At 43.0% G+C, this 20,218-nt stretch overlaps 1 protein-coding gene across 1 annotated transcript; it reads left to right on the top strand.

Moving 5' to 3' along the window:
* Positions 1 to 174: 174 nt before the first annotated feature.
* Positions 175 to 19,490, top strand: LOC124033725 (conserved oligomeric Golgi complex subunit 4-like). The gene is made up of 19 exons (XM_046345927.1): positions 175 to 349; positions 793 to 875; positions 1,094 to 1,208; positions 12,661 to 12,835; positions 13,577 to 13,770; positions 13,860 to 13,965; positions 14,073 to 14,230; positions 14,322 to 14,380; positions 14,503 to 14,636; positions 14,727 to 14,845; positions 15,049 to 15,215; positions 15,354 to 15,519; positions 15,752 to 15,814; positions 15,934 to 16,047; positions 16,305 to 16,397; positions 16,471 to 16,554; positions 16,653 to 16,754; positions 17,119 to 17,247; positions 18,940 to 19,490. The coding sequence occupies exons 1-19, from the start codon at positions 215 to 217 to the stop codon at positions 19,072 to 19,074; spliced, it is 2,331 nt and encodes a 776-aa protein (XP_046201883.1). The 5' UTR covers positions 175 to 214; the 3' UTR covers positions 19,075 to 19,490.
* The last annotated feature ends 728 nt before the right edge of the window (positions 19,491 to 20,218 follow it).

Below are 20,218 nucleotides of genomic sequence, written 5' to 3'. Positions count from 1 at the left end.
ATTCCAGTACTTCAAGTACAGACATGGCACATAGGAAATTGAATGGCAATATATTTCTTTAGAATGAATGCATACAAAAATCGTCAAAATCAAAAATCCCAGTTGCTAAATCCTGCTAAAATAGCGACGCTTAACGGCTATAGGAAATGTGCCCGTGCACTTACTGCGCGAGCGAACGCGGAAGTGACACGTTTTCTGTTTATGTGAGAAAAAGATGGCAGAGAGCAGCCCCATAGCAGTGAAGCAATGCGATTCTGCATGTGTATATGCCGTGAGCATGGAGGCTATCTCAGCTCTGACGGAGCTGGATGATCTGGAGCGGGTCTACCAGCAGCTCTGCACCGAGGAGGTGAGAATTCTTCCAGCGGGCAGCTGTAGGGATGCAAATATGTACCCATAGACTGTGTTAGCATAGCTAGCTAAACCAGAAGCATTTTTCTTTTGGCATTATACTCTTATCTGCCTTATAAGCTGGGTGGTTCAAGCCCTGAATCTTGATTGGCCGTATACAACGGGTATGATAAAAAATGCTTGTTTACTGTTCGAATTACGTTGGTAACCAGTTTTATAATAGCAGTAAAGGACCTCGGGGTTCATATACCACGGCTAAGGGCACTCTGCGTTCTTAAGAACAGCCCTTAGCCGTGGTATGTTGGTTATATACCACACCTCCTCGGGTCTTATTGCTTAATTATCCATTCCCTTTATCTATTGAAGATGAATGACACATTAAAGCTATAATGCCGGGAGGATGAGAGAGACTGACGGTCTTTGTGTGTTCATCTACCACAGAAAAAGGTGGAGACTGAGCTGGAGAAGTTGGTTGGGCAGCAGGGGAACATTGACACCAAGATGCTCGCTCTTCAAAGGATGGGGTAAGTGTGTGTACTTTAGAGAGAGAGAGAAGTTTCACTGTGAGTACATCCCAATAATGGGGAAAGCAATATCTGGTAAACATTCACCACTGTGATTTCAACCATTTCAGATCATTATAGATGAAGGAAAGGGGATTAGTTGTGAAAGCTACAGTAGACTATTGAGATAAATACCATGTCTAATCCAATGTCAATTCTCCTGTCACATTGTCCCCCAGGCCCAACCTGCAGCTGATAGGAGGAGATGCCAGTCAGCTGTCTGGCATGATTACCTTCACCTGCAGCCTGGCAGAGAATGTCAGCAGCAAAGTCCGCCAGCTAGACTTGGCGAAGGTACTATCTACAGACATGCTAATTACACCCATATAGACTCACTCACGGAAAGCACTTTTCCGTCCATAGTTTTTATACGAGTAAAGTCATACCGTATAAAAAAAATTGCGACAGCTGTGATGGAAACAGGAAGTTTCAGTACAATTTTTTAAAATATAAATGGATAATTTGTTAATTCGACATGGTGGATTTTTTGTGTCTATAAAAAAAAGAATGTGAGAAATGGCGGGGGAAATGCCTTTATGTGCAAATATTGAAAATGTTATTTGTATTTATTATGGATCCCCATTGGCTGCTGCTGTGGCCTGTGTGCCCTCAGGCCACTTCTCTACTACCACATCTACAACACAAAATCCATGTGTACGTGTGTGTATAGTGCATATGTTATCATGTGTGTGTATGCATGTGTCTGTCTCTTCATAGTCCCCGCTGTTCCATAAGGTGTGTTTTTATTTGTTTTTTAAATCAGATTTTACTGCTTGCATGAGTTACCTGATGTGAAATAGAGTTCCATGTAGTCATGGCTCTATGTAGTACTGTGCACCTCCCATAGTCTGTTTTTGACTTCGGGACTGTGAAGAGACCTCTGGTGCCATGTGTTGTGTGTGTATGCAAGGGTGTCCGAGCTGTGTGCCAGTAGTTCAAACAGACGCATTCAACATGCCAATACCTCTCACGAATACAAATAGTGATGAAGTCAATATCTCTTCTACTTTCAGCCAGGAGAGATTGACATGCATATTGTTAATGTTAGCTCTCTGTGTACATCCAAGGGCCAGCCGTGCTACCCTGTTCTGACCCAATTGCAAGTCCCTCTTTGTGCACATGACTGAACAGTAGTCCAGGTGTGACTAAACTAGGTCCTGTGGGACCTGCCTTATTGATAGTGCTGTTAAGAAGGCAAAGAGCTTTAATATGGATAGACTTCTCCCCATCGTAGCTACTGTTGTAGCAAATATGTTTTGACAATGACAGTTTAGAATCCAGGGTTACTCCAAGCAGTTTAGTCACCTCAACCTGCTCAATTTCCACATTATTCATTACAAGATTTAGTTGAGGTTTACTGAATGATTTGTCCCAAATACAATGCTTTTAGTTTTTGAAATATTTAGCACTAACTTATTCCTTGCCACCCATTCTGGAACTAACTGCAGCTCTTTAAGTGTTGCAGTCATTTCAGTTGCTGTAGTAGCTGACGTGTATAGTGTTGAGTCATCCGCATACATAGACACACTGGCTTTACTCAAAGCCACTGGCATGTCGTTAGTAAAGTTTGAAAAAATTAAGGGGCCTAGACAGCTGCCCTGATTCTACCTGGATTATGTTGGAGAGGCTTCCATTAAAGATCACCCTCTGTGTTCTGTTAGACCGGTAACTCCTTATCCACAGTATAGCGGGGTGTAAAGCCATAACGCATATGTTTTTCCAGCAGACTATAATGTCAAAAGCCGCACTGAAGTATAACAAAACAGCCCCCCACAATATTTTTATTATCAATTTCTCTCAGCCAATCATCAGCCATCATTACTAGGGCTGAGACAGCAGATGTCCATAAGCTTCATTATTTTGAGCCACTGCTCTTTTAGCTCTGCCATTCTATCTGAAACTAATTTGCAAAGAACTGTTCAGCAACTCAGAAGCAAGTAATGTTGCTACTGTCAGTTCAGTTTTCCCCAAATAACACCCTTTCCATCCCCTGGGGAGGAAAATGTAGCCATCACCCCCACAGATCCAGAGATGATCCGGAGGTGTCTCCATGTCTTTGCCTATGTTTGACACATTTACCCCAGTTATCAATTGTTGTCCATCCAGTACATCAATACTACTGGTATCTGTTTTTAGGTCTGGGTAAGACAGGCAATTGGTGTTTCCTACATCTGCATTCCCTGAGTTGCAGATACAAACAGGGGGAGTTTTTGTAGGTTTTAATCCTCTCAACACAACATCTCCTTTATCATTTAGGGGCTTTACATTACCAGTCAGATACTCTCCCCATTGTACTTTTGGAGGTCCTATGCATTTACTCAGCTGGGAATTGTTACCTGGTTGTACGCTAGGAATCTTCTTCCACCTTGGCCATTTAGTCTCAATTGGCCCACCCTCCTTAAATTCTTTAGCTGCATCTGAACTATTACCTTTTGTCTTATTGCATAATCCACCTTCCCATGCTGCTTCCTTCCCCTTAGTGACCAACATCAGAGTAGTATAATAGCTGTTTCTTTTTGTCAAACACTAGTATTGTTCCTTTGCATAAAATGGAGTAATCCACCTCAAATCATTCTTTCCAATTGATTCCCCACAGTAAGGCTGTGGAGGTGGGTTTCTGGAAAATCAATACCCGTGTGCCAGATGTGTTCCCCTTCCCCTGTAATCCTATGTCTGTCACTGCTTCCACCCATTTATTATTCTCCACATCCCTGTCCACAAAGGGAACGAGTAGGATTTGGAAAGCAATAATTACCCTGCATGTGTGTTTCCATGGTTGCGATTTTCTTGTTTCACAACCATAGTGTGTGTATGTGTGTGTGTGTGTGTGTGTGTGTGTGTGTGTGTGTGTGTGTGTGTGTGTGTGTGTGTGTGTGTGTGTGTGTGTGTGTGTGTGTGTGTGTGTGTTATGGTGTCCTCGACATCTGATGACTCTTCAGGTTCTGTGAACCCTTTGTTTGTTCTTCTGGATTTTGGTCTCGGCCCTCTGCTTCTGTCCTTTGGCTCGGACCTTCTTCCTCCTTCAGATGTTCTCGGGGCCCTGCTCTCCCTCCAGTCGCTCATCCATGGCTTCCACTCTGGGAGATGCTTGCAGTGGGAGAGATAATGCCAGTCGGACCTCTCCTCTACCTGCAGGGCTGTTGGTGTTACCATGGTTACCTGGAACAGACCCATCCATCGAGGTTGGTTCCATTTCCGCTTGTGGACCCTGAGTTTCACCCAGTCTTCAACGTTTATGGGTAGCTCATCAGGGTCTTCACCTGGGATTGGTTCTGCTGCTTTCCTAGTGTGAGAGTGGAGAAAACTTACAACAGAAGTTAGTTCCTTCATGTACTCAAGATGGTTACACTGTGTCTCGGTTATGTCTATCTGTCGGTCAGTCATAGGTCTCGCCCTGGGGTGTTCATTGGTCGTCTTGTTAACATTTCATAAGGTGTACACCCAATACCTTTGTTAAGGCTGCTGCGCATTTTCATGAGGACAAGATGTAATCCCTCTGCCCATGTTATTCCTGTGGCATAGTTTGGCAAGGGAGCCTTTCAGGGTCCAGACCTCTCAGTAACTCCCGTTACTCTGCGGTTGATGGATGGACACACTTCTGGTCAACACCCATTTTGGCCATTTGGGCAACCACATCTCCTACGAGATGGGTCCCATTGTCTGCAAACAAACCTCAGGCACTCCGAACCCGAGTATAATTTCCCTAACTAGCAATTTTGCAACTGTTCACGCAACGCAGTTGGTGGTGGGATGGTTCCACCCACCTTGTAAACCCGTCAATTATCACCAGGCAATATCTCTTTCTTTCTTTCTGCTCGATAATGTCTATGAAATCCATAGCAAGGTGGACAAAAGGTCCTTTTGGAGTGGGGAACTTCCCTGGTTGCAGTAGAGTTCCCTTGTCTATGTTATATAACAAACATGTCGCGCAACGATAAATGAACTGTTTTACGTGCTGATTCAAATTTTGGCAAAACCATTGTGTCGAAATCTTCACCTCCTACTAAATATCCCCCTTTGACGAATGGCTCACTCCATGAGCCAATCGGCAAATATTAAAGATCATGGTTGATGGTAAACAGGGCATCCCAGAAAAAAAGATGTAGACATAAGCTAGACCTAGGACCGAGAGCACACCCTCTCTCCCTCCACACTTGGTGATTTGAGAATATCAGCCTGCTGCTGTTTCTCAAGATTCGTAGTTTCAGATGGACACAAATGACTAAAAATAGAATGCATGTGTGTGACAACGGGAAACAGACAATTTGGCCGCCTCATCAGCTATGCTGTGACCAATTCTAGGATATTCACACCAACCCGTGTGTGCCTCAACCTTAACAATAGCCAATGTGTTAGGTTTTCACATAGCTTCAATCAACTATTCAACATAAGGTCTGTTATTAATAGGTGTGCCTGTGGTATTAGTAAACTCTCTTGCTCTCCAAATCCCACACCATGACAAACAAACCCCAATGGCATATGCTGAGTCTGAGTAGACAGTAAAGGCCTTCCCTTCCCCCAATTCACAAGCTGTGGTCAGAGCTAATAAATCTGCCTGTTGCGCTGATAAATAATATATAATAATATATGCCATTTAGCAGACGCTTTTATCCAAAGCGACTTACAGTCATGTGTGCATACATTCTACGTATGGGTGGTCCCGGGGATCGAACCCACTACCCTGGCGTTACAAGCGCCATGCTCTACCAACTGAGCTACAGAAGGACGGTCTGGTAGGGGCCGAATAACCTCAATATCACCTTCCACATCTACTACAGTAAATCCTACATGTTTCTTCCCTGTGCTTTGTTCTACAGTTGAAGTCGGAAGTTTACATACACCTTAGCCGAGTAGATTTAAACTCAGTTTTTATTTATTTTATTTGACCTTTTTATTTATACAGATTTTTCTCATTGAGATGATATCTCTTTTCCAAGAGAGACCTGGTCCAATAGCAGCAGGGGGAACGTTTCAGACAAAACAAATTACATACACCAACACAACATTAAACAAATCTATAAACACACATACAGTACAACAATTACATATTACATTAAAAACACATACATCTTGACTAAAAACAGCTGGCCTAAAAACAATTACACTTTTCTATGATATATACATCAATCAAGTGTTTAAACTCTACCAACGAAACTAGATCATCACATTTTAAAATGTTCAGGAGAGAATTCCAGGACCATGGTGCTAAGTAACTAAAACTATTTCTACCATGACCTGTTCTAATTTTTAGTACTGTTAGAAGCAAAACAGAATGGGACCCTAATTGATATTTATTTATTTACTGACCTGACTAAAAAAGAACAGAGATGCTGACCTGACTAAAAAAGAACAGAGATGCTGACCTGACTAAAAAAGAACAGAGCATTTTACCCAATATGGCCTTCTAAATCAGTGTATACCAGTGTTTAAGCCTACGCAAGGTCAATGACGACCAGCCAACAGCACTGTAGAGATCACAATGATGTGTTAGACGTTTTTGATTTGTAATGAACCTGAGGGCTGCATGATATACTGAATCAAATGCTCTCAGGGTAGTGGCTGAGGCCTGCATATATACACTGCTCAAAAAAATAAAGGGAACACTTAAACAACACAATGTAACTCTAAGTCAAGCACACTTCTGTGAAATCAAACTGTCCACTTTGGAAGCAACACTGATTGACAATAAATTTCACATGCTTTTGTGCAAATTGAATAGACAACAGGTGGAAATTATAGGCAATTACTAAGACACCCCCAATAAAGGAGTGGTTCTGCAGGTGGTGACCACAGACCACTTCTCAGTTCCTATGCTTCCTGGCTGATGTTTTGGTCACTTTTGAATGCTGGCGGTGCTTTCACTCTAGGGGTAGCATGAGACGGAGTCTACAACCCACACAAGTGGCTCAGGTAGTGCAGCTTATCCAGGATGGAACATCAATGCGAGCTGTGGCAAGAAGGTTTGCTGTGTCTGTCAGCGTAGTGTCCAGAGCATGGAGGCGCTACCAGGAGACAGGCCAGTACGTCAGGAGACGTGGAGGAGGGCAACAACCCAGCAGCAGGATCGCTACCTCCGCCTTTGTGCAAGGAGGAGTAGGAGGAGCACTGCCAGAGCCCTGCAAAATGACCTCCAGCAGACCACAAATGTGCATGTGTCTGCTCAAACGGTCAGAAATGGACTCCATGAGGGTGGTATGAGGGCCCGACGTCCACAGGTGGGGGTTGTGCTTACAGCCCAACACCGTGCAGGACGTTTGGCATTTGCCAGAGAACACCAAGATTGGCAAATTTGCCACTGGCGCCCTGTGCTCTTCACAGATGAAAGCAGGTTCACACTGAGCACGTGACTGTCTTAGGTCAGTTAGGATCATCATTTTATTTTAAGAATGTGAAATGAGATAATGAATTATTTCAGCTTTTATTTCTTTCATCACATTCCCAGTGGGTCAGAAGTTTACATGTACTCAATTAGTATTTGGTAGCATTGCCTTTAAATTGTTTAACTTGGGTCAAATGTTTTGGGTAGCTTTCCACAAGCTTCCCACAATAAGTTGGGTGAATTTTGGCTGATTCCTCCTGACAGAGCTGGTGTAACGGAGTCAGGTTTGTAGGCCTCCTTGCTCGCACAAGCTTTTTCAGTTCTGCCCACAAATGTTCTATAGGATTGAGGTCAGGGCTTTGTGATGGCCACTCCAATACCTTGACTTTGTTGTCCTTAAGCCATTTTGCCACAACTTTGGAAGTATGCTTGGGATCATTTTCCATTTGGAAGACCCATTTACAACCATGCTTTAACTTCCTGACTGATGTCTTGAGATGTTGCTTCAATATATCCACATAATTTTCCTGCCTCATGATGCCATATATTTTGTGAAGTACACCAGTCCCTCCTGCAACAAAGCACCCCCACAACATGATGCTGTCACCCCCGTGCTTCACTGTTGGGATGGTGTTCTTCGGCTTGTAAGCCTCCCCCTTTTCCTCCAAACATAACGATGGCCATTATGGCCAAACAGTTCTATTTTTGTTTCATCAGACCAGAGGACATTACTCTAAAAAGTATGATCTTTGTCCCCATGTGCAGTTGCAAACCGTAGTCTGGCTTTTTCTATGGCGGTTTTGGAGCAGTGGCTTCTTCCTTGCTGAGTGGCCTTTCAGGATATTGGCCTGGTGGCGCTGAAATGAACATTCTCGAGGCCATCAAACTACTACGCTCTGAGATAGTTGAAATGAAAACGAAGATGGTTGCTACGATTGAGGCCCGAATACAGGAGGTTTCTGATACTTTAAAAGCAGATCTAACCATCCTGCGGAACGAGACTGTGCCAGCAATCACATCACTCAGAACAACAGCTTCGCACACTACAACGATTGCATCACTGGAGACCTCCGCTACCAATGTCTCCAACTTATCTACATCCCTGGAGGCTGACGTGAAACGCCTGGCTGCGGATTTGAAAAAGGTGAAGGAGAGCTGTGTGAGTTTAGAGGGATTCTCTCACCGCAATCACCCAAGACTTGTATCGGTCCCAGAGTCCGCGGAAATGCCTTGCACCACGGATTTCGTTTCTGGGCTGCTGAAGGATGTTCTTGCCTTAGATGAAAAGCCCCTGATTGATCGTGCCCACCGGTCGCTGCGCCCAAAGCCCCAGGATGGTGAGAGGCCCCGTGACATAATTCTTCGAGTGCACTTTTTCCATGAGAAGATGGAGATTCTCTGACGAGCCTGCAATACCACTCTGAGCTGTCAAGGACAGAACTTCTCCATCTACCAGGACTACTCCCCCACTGTTTCCAGGCAGCAGGCAGCTTTCGGACAGGCCAAACTACTACTATGGGACCATCCAGGTTTGAAGTATGGACTGCGATGCTAAAGACTACACATTTGAGTCTCCGGATGAGGCTATGGCTCACATTCAACATCACATCAAGAAGTCTTGAACTTGCTCATAGTTCAGCAACTGTTGCTTGTGAACTGTGGATAGTAAGTAGCCCACCTGTTGTACAATTATGTTTAGTTATAACATGCTAGTCTTGTATAGTTGGGGAGTTGGCGAACCCATTCAGGCTTATTTGATGTGATCTAATGTTTTGATCATCTAGTGTGTGTGCCTTACAAGCATTCAGTCATTTTAAATTCATTGTATTAAGGTTTTACTTAACTCCTGTGTTTCTAGGCTGTCTTCGTTCACCTTTTCAGTTTGTTTACATAGTGTCTCAGTGACTCAAAATATTTTTGGTTATTTGTTTACTGCATCTGTTTGCATTGACACAGTAAATGTTTCCCAAGGCTACACGTTTTTGGGGGACTTCACTTCAATTTTAAAAGTTTTGAGCGTCATTTATGCCCAGCAAACGTTCAACGCACACAGTTTTTTGGTCTTGATTGTAAAAGTTGTCTCAGCGTCAACTAGACAATTATTTTATATATATATATATATATATATTTGTTTTTGTCTTACTATGATTTCCTTACTTCAAATTAGGTTTTTGGCTAAAAGTCTTTATACATTTTTATTTATTTTCTCTCTCAATGCCTGTTATAAGACTGCGAATATAATTATATACATCTACAAGTGGTGCTTTTGTAATTTCGTTTGCACAAGGGATTCACTTTTATTTGTATTTATTTTTCTCTTTTTGCTGCTTGATCCACAAACAAAACGCGACTTTAAAGAGCGGGACTGTGGGTTTAGGTTTAAGACCGCACTCTCACAGACATACTGTGCGAAGAGAACATGTTCTATTTAAGCTTGTGCCTCGTTCGGGGAGGTACTGTCTGGGATGAGGGGTGGGGGGAGGAAGGTTGAATTGTTCAGTTCTTATGTTGTCATTCTGTCTTTAGTTTTTTGTTCTGTACTTTTTCCAAACATCTTGCACCGTACATTATTACTCTGAGCCAAGTTATTCTGGGTTTTTTGGGCGCTCATTGCTTTTCCACTCTATGCTCTAATGACAGGATTATATAACGGGAATGCCCAGGGGGGCTGAAATAATGCGATCAAGTACATTTCGTGGAACATCAAAGGGGTTAACAACCCTGTGAAGCGTAAGAGGGTGTTGACACACGTAAAGGGTTTGAATGCAAATGTTGCATTTCTACAAGAGACTCACTTGAGGACTGGTGAGCATTTTAGGATGCGTAGGGACTGGGTTGGGCAAGTGTTCCACTCTAACTTTCATAGTAAATCAAGAGGTGCTGCCATTTTGGTTGATAAATCTACTCCCTTTGTTGCTTCTGAGGTTATTGCTGATCCTAAGGGACGATATGTCATAGTAACCGGTAAACTGTTTCCTACCCCTCTTGTTTTGGCTAGTGTTTATGCTCCCAATTGGGATGACACAAGTTTAATTTCTTCCTTTTTTATCTGCTATACCCAATTTAGATTCTCATTTGTTGATTTTAGGGGGGGATTTCAACTGTAAAATGTCCCCAGTTCTTGACAAGTCCTCACGAAGAACTACAGGCCCATCTACTTATTCAATCTTTTCTTCAGAAATATGCTATATTTGAGGCCCGGCGTATCCTACAGATAGACAGTATTCCTTTTTATTCTCATGTTCATCAAACATACTCCCGGATTGATTACTTCTTTTTGGACAAAATAACTTCTGCCTAGTCTTTGGCGGTGTACTTACGAGAGTATTGTTATTTCTGACCATTCACCATTAGTGCTTGAACTAGAGTTTCCCCAGCGACCTCCTATGGCCAAATGATTTCATATACAGCCAACCAAAACAGAGTTCGCTCTCAGCGACTTCGGGACCTGAGCGAATCCATAGCCACATTGGATGAGAAGTATGCTACGGATCCTTCCTCTGATCTGCATAAAGAGCGCCAACTACTCAAATCTGAATTTGATGAGCTTTCTATCAGGCAAGCTGAACAGTTACTCTTGTGAGGGTAACATCAGACAGCCTCGTCAAGCCACCTCTCCAAAATAAAATAACTAGTAATGGGTAATTGTCGCTGAATTACTTCTAACAAATCAAATAAAAATCATCAATCATTCATTTCACGTATGCACGTATGTTTCCGAGTAAGTTCTGCAAAATAGAAAAGGGTCAGAGTTGTTTTATTATTCCTACAGTCATATATCTTAGTGATGTCACTGCCTACGTCATTACGTCTACTCATGAGACCAAAACCATGCCTACACAGCTATATAGACAAGAGTTTTAGTGTTATCTAAAGTAGCAGTAAATGTCCACTCCCCAAGTTGATTTATAGTGGAATGTCTGACTAGTCTCTTATCTCTTACACTCCCCTGCAGAGTTCTGTCTGTCACACCTTTCTCAGACAGTTTCTTTAGAAGAGGCAGAGATTTAGAAAAGGCTGGAACAATATTAAACCATATATATTATTTCATCTGTAGTCTAGGACCCCATAAATATTAATACAACATAAGCATAATCAATTATTATAATACATCAAACATTTGATACAGCCCCTATCATGACCCTAAGGTGAACCCCTGACAATTTCATTAACCTTGTTTCTTAAGCTACATATGTTAACGTTAACATTTTTAGCACTTTTCTGGGATGGTTGATTGTTTTCATTGCTTTACTGGTGAGCTTAGCAGAAGTATACATGCTCATGTTATTTATGTTAGTGCAGGGTGAGCTGCACACAGTGGATTTCCTACTAGGGCACACCAGCTCAGTAGGTAACAGTAGAAATCTGGTTCATAGACACATGATTACTGCATACAATAGTTTTGGGATCAGCAGAAGCAGTAAGAGGGAAATAAATTCAGTTACCTACATTGTGTCTTCCAACATCCCTGGGATAATGTTAATTTGCTAATGAATTTTGACAACTCATTGACACAATGGTAGGGATTAACTGAGCTGGGCTTTGGTTCATTGATAAGTCATTATCTTTGTAATGCTTTGGTCATTGTAATGCTGTGGAAGGATCCAGGAACCCAAACTATTTGCCTGGGAGCCATCCTCCTTATAAAAAGAGTTTCCAGAAGGTATAAATATTGTCAATAAATGTTACACCCACAGAGCTGCATTAGTCTTGTAGCCAGTTATTGAGGGCTAAAAGTCTGCTGAACCGTTCAATGCCACGATTTAGGGAGGGCAGAAGGCCAGATATTATGGGGTGTTTGTTGGTAGTGGTGACCATCATAACGCGGTAAACTTGGAGTCATGCAATGATATGGTGTGTGGAAATAAGTTATGATGAATTTCACATGAAAGTGCATGGAGATGAGCTTGATACTCCTTTCCAATAAATATTGAGGTTCTTATTCTGGTCACATGATGATCGATGCTTAACTGCTATTTGACAAATAAAAATATTCTAGCTCTTATTCAAAATAATCTCATGTAGACTAGCCTAGATGTATCTGCAAACTGTTGGCTAGAGCGCACGTGCCAAGACCAGAGCAGGCACATTTGCTATTTAACAGTTTTTATGACAAAACAATGGTGGAAACACATTGAACTTTCACTTTTTTTACATTCAGTACATGACTTAAGCAAATAATTTACATTTTGTGTGCACTACATCATCACGCACAGATTTTTATCCGCAATAAGTCAGTTTCCCACTGGTGTGAAAATGCATATCTTCTTAATGCAGATTTTTCAACATTCGCATCGAAACCAAGCTAATCACACACTTACTGTATGTGTGTAGACATAGTTAAGAGAGGAATTAGGATATAAAATGATGTTCCGATCAGCTCCAATGAGTGATGTAATGACGCGCTGTTTGTATGTGTGTTCACAGACCCGGCTTTATAAGGTTATCCAGCGGGCTGATGACATCCTGGACCTGAAGTTCTGTACAGACGGCGTTCAGACGGCGCTACACAACGAGGACTATGAACAGGCTGCCGCCCACATCCACCGCTACCTTTCTCTCGACCAATCAGTCATTGAGCTAAGTCGCCAAGGAGAAGAGAGTAAGGGAAATTATTAAAAGTTCCCGGAATTTTACAACCCTAGTTGTGGTGGAGCATAGGGGCCTATAGGGGCCTATGCTCCACCACAACTCCTCACAACTAGGGTTGTAAAATTACGGGAACTTTTAATAATTTCCATAGTTTTCCAGGAAACCTGGTTGGAATGAGCTGAAAATCCAGAATCCTCCAAACAGGATTTCTGAAAATCCAGGAAGTTTATTGAAAGTTCCTATAATTTTGCAACCCTACTCACATCACACTTCACACATCATTTTGTATCGAGGGCCGCATTGGGATTTCTAAATTCAACCGAGGGCCGCAGTTTTTTTGGGGATTGTTTTTTGTTTTGTCAAAATAAATGATTATTAGTTATTTAAAAATAGGAAAGTCCATTATCATTTATACATACTTTCTAACTGGTTTTAGACGTTAATATTTTGTAGGGATGCACTGATGTGGGATTATTTATTTAATGGCCTTTTTAACCATTCTAGCACAGATCCAAGTTTCTATGTTCATAAGGGTAATAAGAAAATATGTCAAATTACTTTAATATGGGAAAGGTGTAAAACATTTTTGAATTTGGATCAATGAAATGCATTGGAAATGCATTGGAAAGTTCAGGAAATCAGGGAAGCACATCAGGTAATGTGCAGAAAGTAAGATCTGCATTGCTTTCAGTTTTTGTCACAGTCCCTTCTAACGTGTTCTGTGCGGTCTTTGATACTATTTTCTGCTCAGGCAGTGCTGTGGATGCTAGCCTGGCCATGCTTCAAGAGGCAGAGCAGCGATTGAAAGTCCTGGTTGCGGACAGACTGGATGAGGCTGTTACCAGGGGTGATCTGGCGCAGGTGGAAAGATTCTTTAAAATCTTCCCTCTGCTTGGCCTCCACGAGCAAGGCCTGGCTCGCTTTGGCCAGTACCTCTGCAGCCAAGTGAGTGGGGTTGTCCATGCAATAGTGTGTGTGTGTGAGCGTTAATACTTGTGCATTTGTTTCTTCACGGTTGTCTTTCTCTCTCTCAGCTGGCCTCTAAAGCAGATGAGAACCTGCTCTTGGCTGTGGGAGGAGAGCTGGGAGAGAGGAGAGCTGCCCTGGTCTTTGCTGACACCCTGACTCTGCTGCTGGAGGGTGAGGGACTGACCATAATGTCTTTTTAGACATGTCTGTACACGTGTTGGTTTGTGTGTATGTATAGGAAAATAGAATTGGTGGAAAATATTTAGTGTGTGTTTCAGGCATAGCTCGTGTTGTGGAGACCCACCAGCCCATCGTAGAGACGTACTACGGTCCAGGCTACCTGTATACTCTCATCACTCACCTGCAGCAGGAGTGTGACCGACAGGCCCAGAAAGTAGTTGACAAGTTCATCCAACAGAGAGACTACCACAACAAGGTCTGTGTGTCGATTGCATTCAATTCATTAGATCTTTAAATTACAGACTATGCTAAGAAAGTGTTATTAAATTGAATGTCTCTGCTTGCAGTTTCAGATCGTCCAGAGCAGCATGATGAAGAGTGTGCCCACTGAGAGGATTGAACCCAGGTCAGTGTGACAGTTCAGCCTACTTTATTTCAACAGCATTACTCAATGTCATCTTTTGGTGTGGAGGGCCAATGCATGTGTACTATGCATATTTATGATGCGTTTCACCTGTGTGTGTGTAGGGAGCTAGATCCTGTATTACTGGAAGTCACTCTGATGAATGCCAGGTCGGAACTTTACTTAAGATTCCTGCGCCGTCGCATGATGGCTGACTTCGAGGTTGGGGATGCTACGGCAACACCTGGCATCGTCCAAGGTAAGACACCCAACATACACACTTATAAAACCCTGTACACACGTTGTTGACTGTGTTAGTAAGTTTGGTTGTCTTTGTTTCTTGCTACAGAGCACAAGCATAATGTGGAGAAACTGCTGAAACACTGCATGCTGGGCCAGCTCATGCAGGAGCTGATTGGCTACTACATTCCAATGGAGGAGTACTACATGAGGGAGACCGTCAGCAAGGTTAGCCACCACTTCTAACTATATAGCAGGGGGTTTCATTTTATCCCTGAATCAGCCCCTCATTAGAAGGAAAATAATGAAAACCAGCAATGCTGTCGTTGTCCTCAAACCCAGATTTGAATACCCTTGATACACAGTATACATATGTAACCACATAATAGTAATAATGATTATATTAATTCCCTTTGCCCCTCTCTTCTAAGGCTGTAGCTATGGATACATATGAGAAGGGTCAGCTGACATCCAGCATGGTGGATGACTGTTTCTACATTGTGAAGAAGTGCATCAGCAGATCTCTGTCCAGCTCCAGCATTGACTGTCTGTGTGCCATGATCAACCACTCAACCTCAGTGCTAGAGTCTGACTTCAGGTAGACAGCTGTTGGACACACACTCAATCAATAATTTGAACACTCATTTGAATCTCATTCCAGCTCACACCCTCCTTTTTCTCTCGGTCTTCCACCAACCCATGCTTCTCTCTCCCACCTTCTCTCTGTCTCTCTCAGGGAGGTGTTGTATAATAAGCTGAGGCAGGGCTTCCCTGCGACCACGCTGCAGGACATCCAGCGTGGGGTGAGCAGTGCAGTGAGTCTGATGCAGAGCAGCCTGCAGCAGGGCAAGTTCAACAACCTGGGCATTGACAGCGCAGAGGTCGCCAAGGCTGCCTTCCTGGTGAGGGACTTGTGTACACACACAAACACTGACCGACACCCATAAACACTTACCTCCAAACTGAACATTGAATGCACGGAAAATGCCAAGGCATCGTTCCTGGTAAGAAACACACACAGTGTAAAACACAACTGGTCACAGAGAGCACACTAAGGCAGCATTCTTGATGATTAACACGGAACAGACAATAGACACATACATTCACTCACACCCGTCTTTCTTTCTATCCCAGGTGACTCTGAATAACGTGGAGGTGTGTAGTGAGAACATCACCACTCTGAAGAGGAACCTGGAGGTGAGTTAGCTTACTGCTTATATCATCTCTTTAGTCTTCTAAAGAGTAACATTTCAATAAGACACACTATGTGTAGTATACCACAGATAATGACGTTTTCCCCTCTCTCTCTTTCTCAGAGTGATTGCTCCAAGTTGTTCACTCAGGGGGCGGGATCAGGAGAGCAAGCTAAGATTGACAGCTGTCTGTCAGACCTCGTCAACACGTCCAGCAAGTTCAAGGATCTCTTGCAGGTTGGAGGACGCAGAAATGTACTCAGATCAGAGTGACACATGATCTGTCTCTGTGCAGTTGTGTTAAGGGGGTCTTTGACTTCATTGTGCAAGAAATACTAGTAACAGTAGTAGTACTAGCAGCAACATTTATTTGTAAATCACAGTGATAAACTGAATTGTGTACCAATTTACATGCATAGACAATATACAACTACATAACGTCACCAGTGTGTCTAATCTGTATGGAGTAGAACTAACTCAGTTGTGACCCTCAGGAGGGCCTGACGGAGTTAAACACCACAGCCATCAAGCCTCAGGTCAAACCGTGGATCAGCAGCTTCCTGTCCATCTCACACAGCATAGAGGAGGTACGAACACACACATACACACTGGGCCACACCCTTTCCCCCCAGTGTGTGACTGTAATGTTTTTTCGTGCAGGAGGAGTTTAATGAGTACGAGGCCAATGACCCCTGGGTCCAGCAGCTCATCGTCAACCTCGAGCAGCTCATGGCAGAGTTCAAGGTAACCATACTTTTGCTTAGCCTCAGGAATACATCTCCCACATTATTATTTTACAAACTCTTTCTCTTCTCCCCCTTTCTATAATCTCTCTCTCTCAGGCGGGGCTCTCTTCAGTTATCTACGACACACTGACCAGCCTCATGACCAGTTTGGTCTCCATGGAGATGGAGAAGACCGTCCTGAAGTGCACCTTCAGCAGGGTGAGATATCCCAGGCCTGGCCACAGGGTGGCATCACACCTACCGCATGCACTGTCTGTGACGTAATGATAAGAGGCCTTCTTTTAATGTTTTATTTATGATTCCAGAAGGATGGTAGATGAAGCTTCTTTCCCCTTGGCATCTGCCTCTTTAGACAGTGTGTGTGTGCTGTAATTTAGTGCAAGGATACTAAAGCATTTTATTGCAGGCCACGTATCCCCTCTTTCTTTTTCTGGGATGTTCTCTGTTTGATCCTTTGATCCTTTTTGATGTGGTCTTTGTTTAAATATTTAATTGCTGGTCTGGATACCTTTTTTCTGTTTCATGCTCTTGGTTTTAACTCCTTATTGCACCTGTCTCTTAGCTGGGAGGGCTTCAGTTTGATAAGGAGCTGCGTTCTCTGGTGGCCTACCTCACTACTGTCACCACCTGGACTATTAGGGACAAGTTTGCTCGGCTCACTCAGATGGCCACCATCCTCAACCTGGAGCGGGTAATCTGCAGTATACACACACACACATTTCTCAACCCACAGACAATCACATAGATGGGGTCACATACAGTGCATTCGGAAAGTATTCAAATCCCTTTACTTTTTACACATTTTGTTACGTTATAGCCTTATTCTAAAATTGATTAAATCATTTTCCTTATTAATCTATACACGATACCCCATAATGACGAAGCGAAAACTGTTTTTTTTTGTTGAAATGTTTTCAAATTTATTAAGAATAGAAAACAGCTTACATTTACATTTACATTTAAGTCATTTAGCAGACGCTCTTATCCAGAGCGACTTACAAATTGGTGCATTCACCTTATTTTCAGACCCTTTGCTATGAGACTCGAAATTGAGCTCAGGTGCATCCTGTTTTGATGCTTCTACAACTTGATTGGAGTCCACCTGTGGTAAATTCAATTGATTGGACATGATTTGGAAAGGCACACACCTGTCTATATAAGGTCCCACAGTTGACAGTGCATGTCAGAGCAAAAACCAAGCCATGAGGTTGAAGGAATTGTCCGTAGAGCTCCGAGACATGATTGTGTCGAGGGACAGATCTGGGGAAGAGTACCCCCTTCTGCAGCATTGAAGGTCCCCCAAAATACAGTGGCCTCCATCATTCTTAATTGGAAGAAGTTTGGAACCACCAAGTCTCTTCCTAGAGCTGGCCTTCCGGCCGAATTGTGCAATCGTTGGATAAGGGCCTTGGTCATGGAGGTGACCAAGAACCCGATGGTCACTCTGACAGAGCTCCAGAGTTCCTCTGTGGAGATGGGAGAACCTTCCAGAAGGAAAACCATCTCTGCAGGACTTCACCAATCAGGACTTTATGGTAGAGTGGCGAGACGGAAGCCATTCCTCAGTAAAAGACATGTGACAGCCCGCTTGGAGTTTGCCAAAGGGCACCTAAAGGACTCTCGGGCCATGAGAAACAAGATTCTCTGGTCTGATGAAACCAAGATTGAAATCTTTGGCTTGAATGCCAAGCGTCACGTCTGGAGGAAACCTTGCACCATCCCTACGGTGAAGCATGGTGGTAGCAGCATCATGCTGTGGGAATGTTTTTCAGCGGCAGGGACTGGGAAACTAGTCAGGATCGAGGGAAATATGAACAAAGCAAAGTACAGAGAGATCCTTGATTAAAAACCTGCTCCAGAGCTCTCAGGATGTCCTTGAGTGGCCAAGCCAGAGTCCGGACTTAAACTCAATCGAACATCTCTGGAGAGACTTGAAAATTGCAGTGCAGCGACGCTCCCCATCCAACCTGATAGAGCTTGAGAGGATCTGCAGACAAGAATGGGAGAAACTCCCCGAATATAGGTGTGCCAAGCTTGTAGCGTCATACCTAATAAGACTCGAGGCTGTAAGCCTGCCAAAGGTGCTTCAAAAAGTACTAAGGTCTGAATACTTATGTAAATGTAATATTTCTGTTTTTTATACATTTGAAAAAAAATCTATACCTGTTTTTGCTTTGTCATTATGGGGTATTGTGTATAGTTTGATTAGGGGAAGAATTTAAATTTTAGATTAAGGCTGTATCGTAACAAAAGGTTGAGGGGTCTGAATACTTTTCGAAGGCACTGTATCTATTTACCACTGACCCTCTACAAAGTGAGACTTTCATGTTTCTGTATACACAGGCCTGTGCTCAGAACTGTGTGTATGTTATTGTGTTTCTAGGTAACAGAGATCCTGGATTACTGGGGCCCGAACTCTGGTCCTCTAACTTGGCGTCTCACTCCAGCGGAGGTCCGGCAGGTTCTGGCACTCCGCATCGATTTCCGCAGTGAGGACATCAAGAGGCTCCGCCTCTAACCCTGCTACCCAGAGAATGTGCTGGTGCACATGTTACATGGGACTAGACTCATGCTGATTGGTCTTTGAGGAAAAAGAGGAGTGTGCAGGTGGATCCCCTGAGAGGAAGTCCCTGCTGCTCCTAACCTCTGCTGGCCTCATAGGAGGCGGAGGAAGAGGTTGCTAACTACAAATACAGTGATAGATATTTGTTTTACCCCCAAATGGTTACAGTTAGGTTTGAGGTAGGGTGATCTGATCCTAGATCTGTAGTTAATGCTACTTCTACCTCATACAGCCAATCAGAGCCAGGAGTAACAGCAGTAATGGAACTATGGGATTGTGGAACAGTGGGATTATGGATTTGAGCCTTTTGGTTTGGATTAATGAATATTATGTAACATATTAAATGTAAAATATTAAAGTGTTCTCTCGAAGATGTCTTTTTTTGTCATTAATTTATATTGAAAGCCCTTAACGGAATCCATCATATTGAAACTGGGCACGCAGGGACAGACGAGAGCTATACTCTCTGGTGGAGAGTGGTGTGCCTATGTTTTCTGACACTGAAATGACCCAGTAATTAACATAGAATCCATCAAACTAACAGAACCAGGTCAGACGGCTGATCTAGACTCATCATTCAATATATAAATAACACATTTTAACTGATGACAAAGTCTAATCTAGAAGATAGACCATGATCTTAGAAAATGTAATTCTGTTGATAGCTGCTACTTTCCAATATTTCCTGACATGATGTTCCATACATATGGAGATGGCAAAGTCTTAGGGCTTGATTCAATCCAATCTGCCATTTTTGGCCATGCACCTTTAAAGGCAATGTTCTTGTGGAGATTGCATTCACTGTAAACGCTGTATATGTCTGCTCAATCGGAAATGATCTTCATATGTCAATGGCGCTATAACGCAGATCGGATTGAATCTAGGCCTTATGCTCTCATGAGGCATAGAAGACCTGTTTTCAGTCTGAAATATAACCCTGGACGCTTCTGGTAGATCTGAGACGACTAGACATGTAGGCAGCATGGAGGAAAGTCCACCGATCCAACCATAAGAGTCAATGGAGCTTTTACCATATTGCACCCATCCGATCATTTCAGATCAATGAGAATATGAGAAGAGCTTTGGGTTGATTTCAAAC

The sequence above is a fragment of the Oncorhynchus gorbuscha genome, linkage group LG04 (genome assembly GCF_021184085.1).
Source record: "Oncorhynchus gorbuscha isolate QuinsamMale2020 ecotype Even-year linkage group LG04, OgorEven_v1.0, whole genome shotgun sequence".
NCBI classification, from domain to species: domain Eukaryota; kingdom Metazoa; phylum Chordata; class Actinopteri; order Salmoniformes; family Salmonidae; genus Oncorhynchus; species Oncorhynchus gorbuscha.
The sequence above is the reverse complement of the archived record's forward strand: the minus strand, read 5'-3'. Positions and strand labels throughout refer to the sequence as shown.

Bases quoted from the DNA above. Each gene is read 5' to 3' on its own strand.
- LOC124033725 (XM_046345927.1), top strand. From the start codon at position 215: ATGGCAGAGAGCAGCCCCATAGCAGTGAAGCAATGCGATTCTGCATGT. The intron at 15,815-15,933 runs GTGAGTTAGCTT...TCTCTTTCTCAG, and splicing joins CTCTGAAGAGGAACCTGGAG to AGTGATTGCTCCAAGTTGTT. The intron at 16,048-16,304 runs GTTGGAGGACGC...TGTGACCCTCAG, and splicing joins AGTTCAAGGATCTCTTGCAG to GAGGGCCTGACGGAGTTAAA.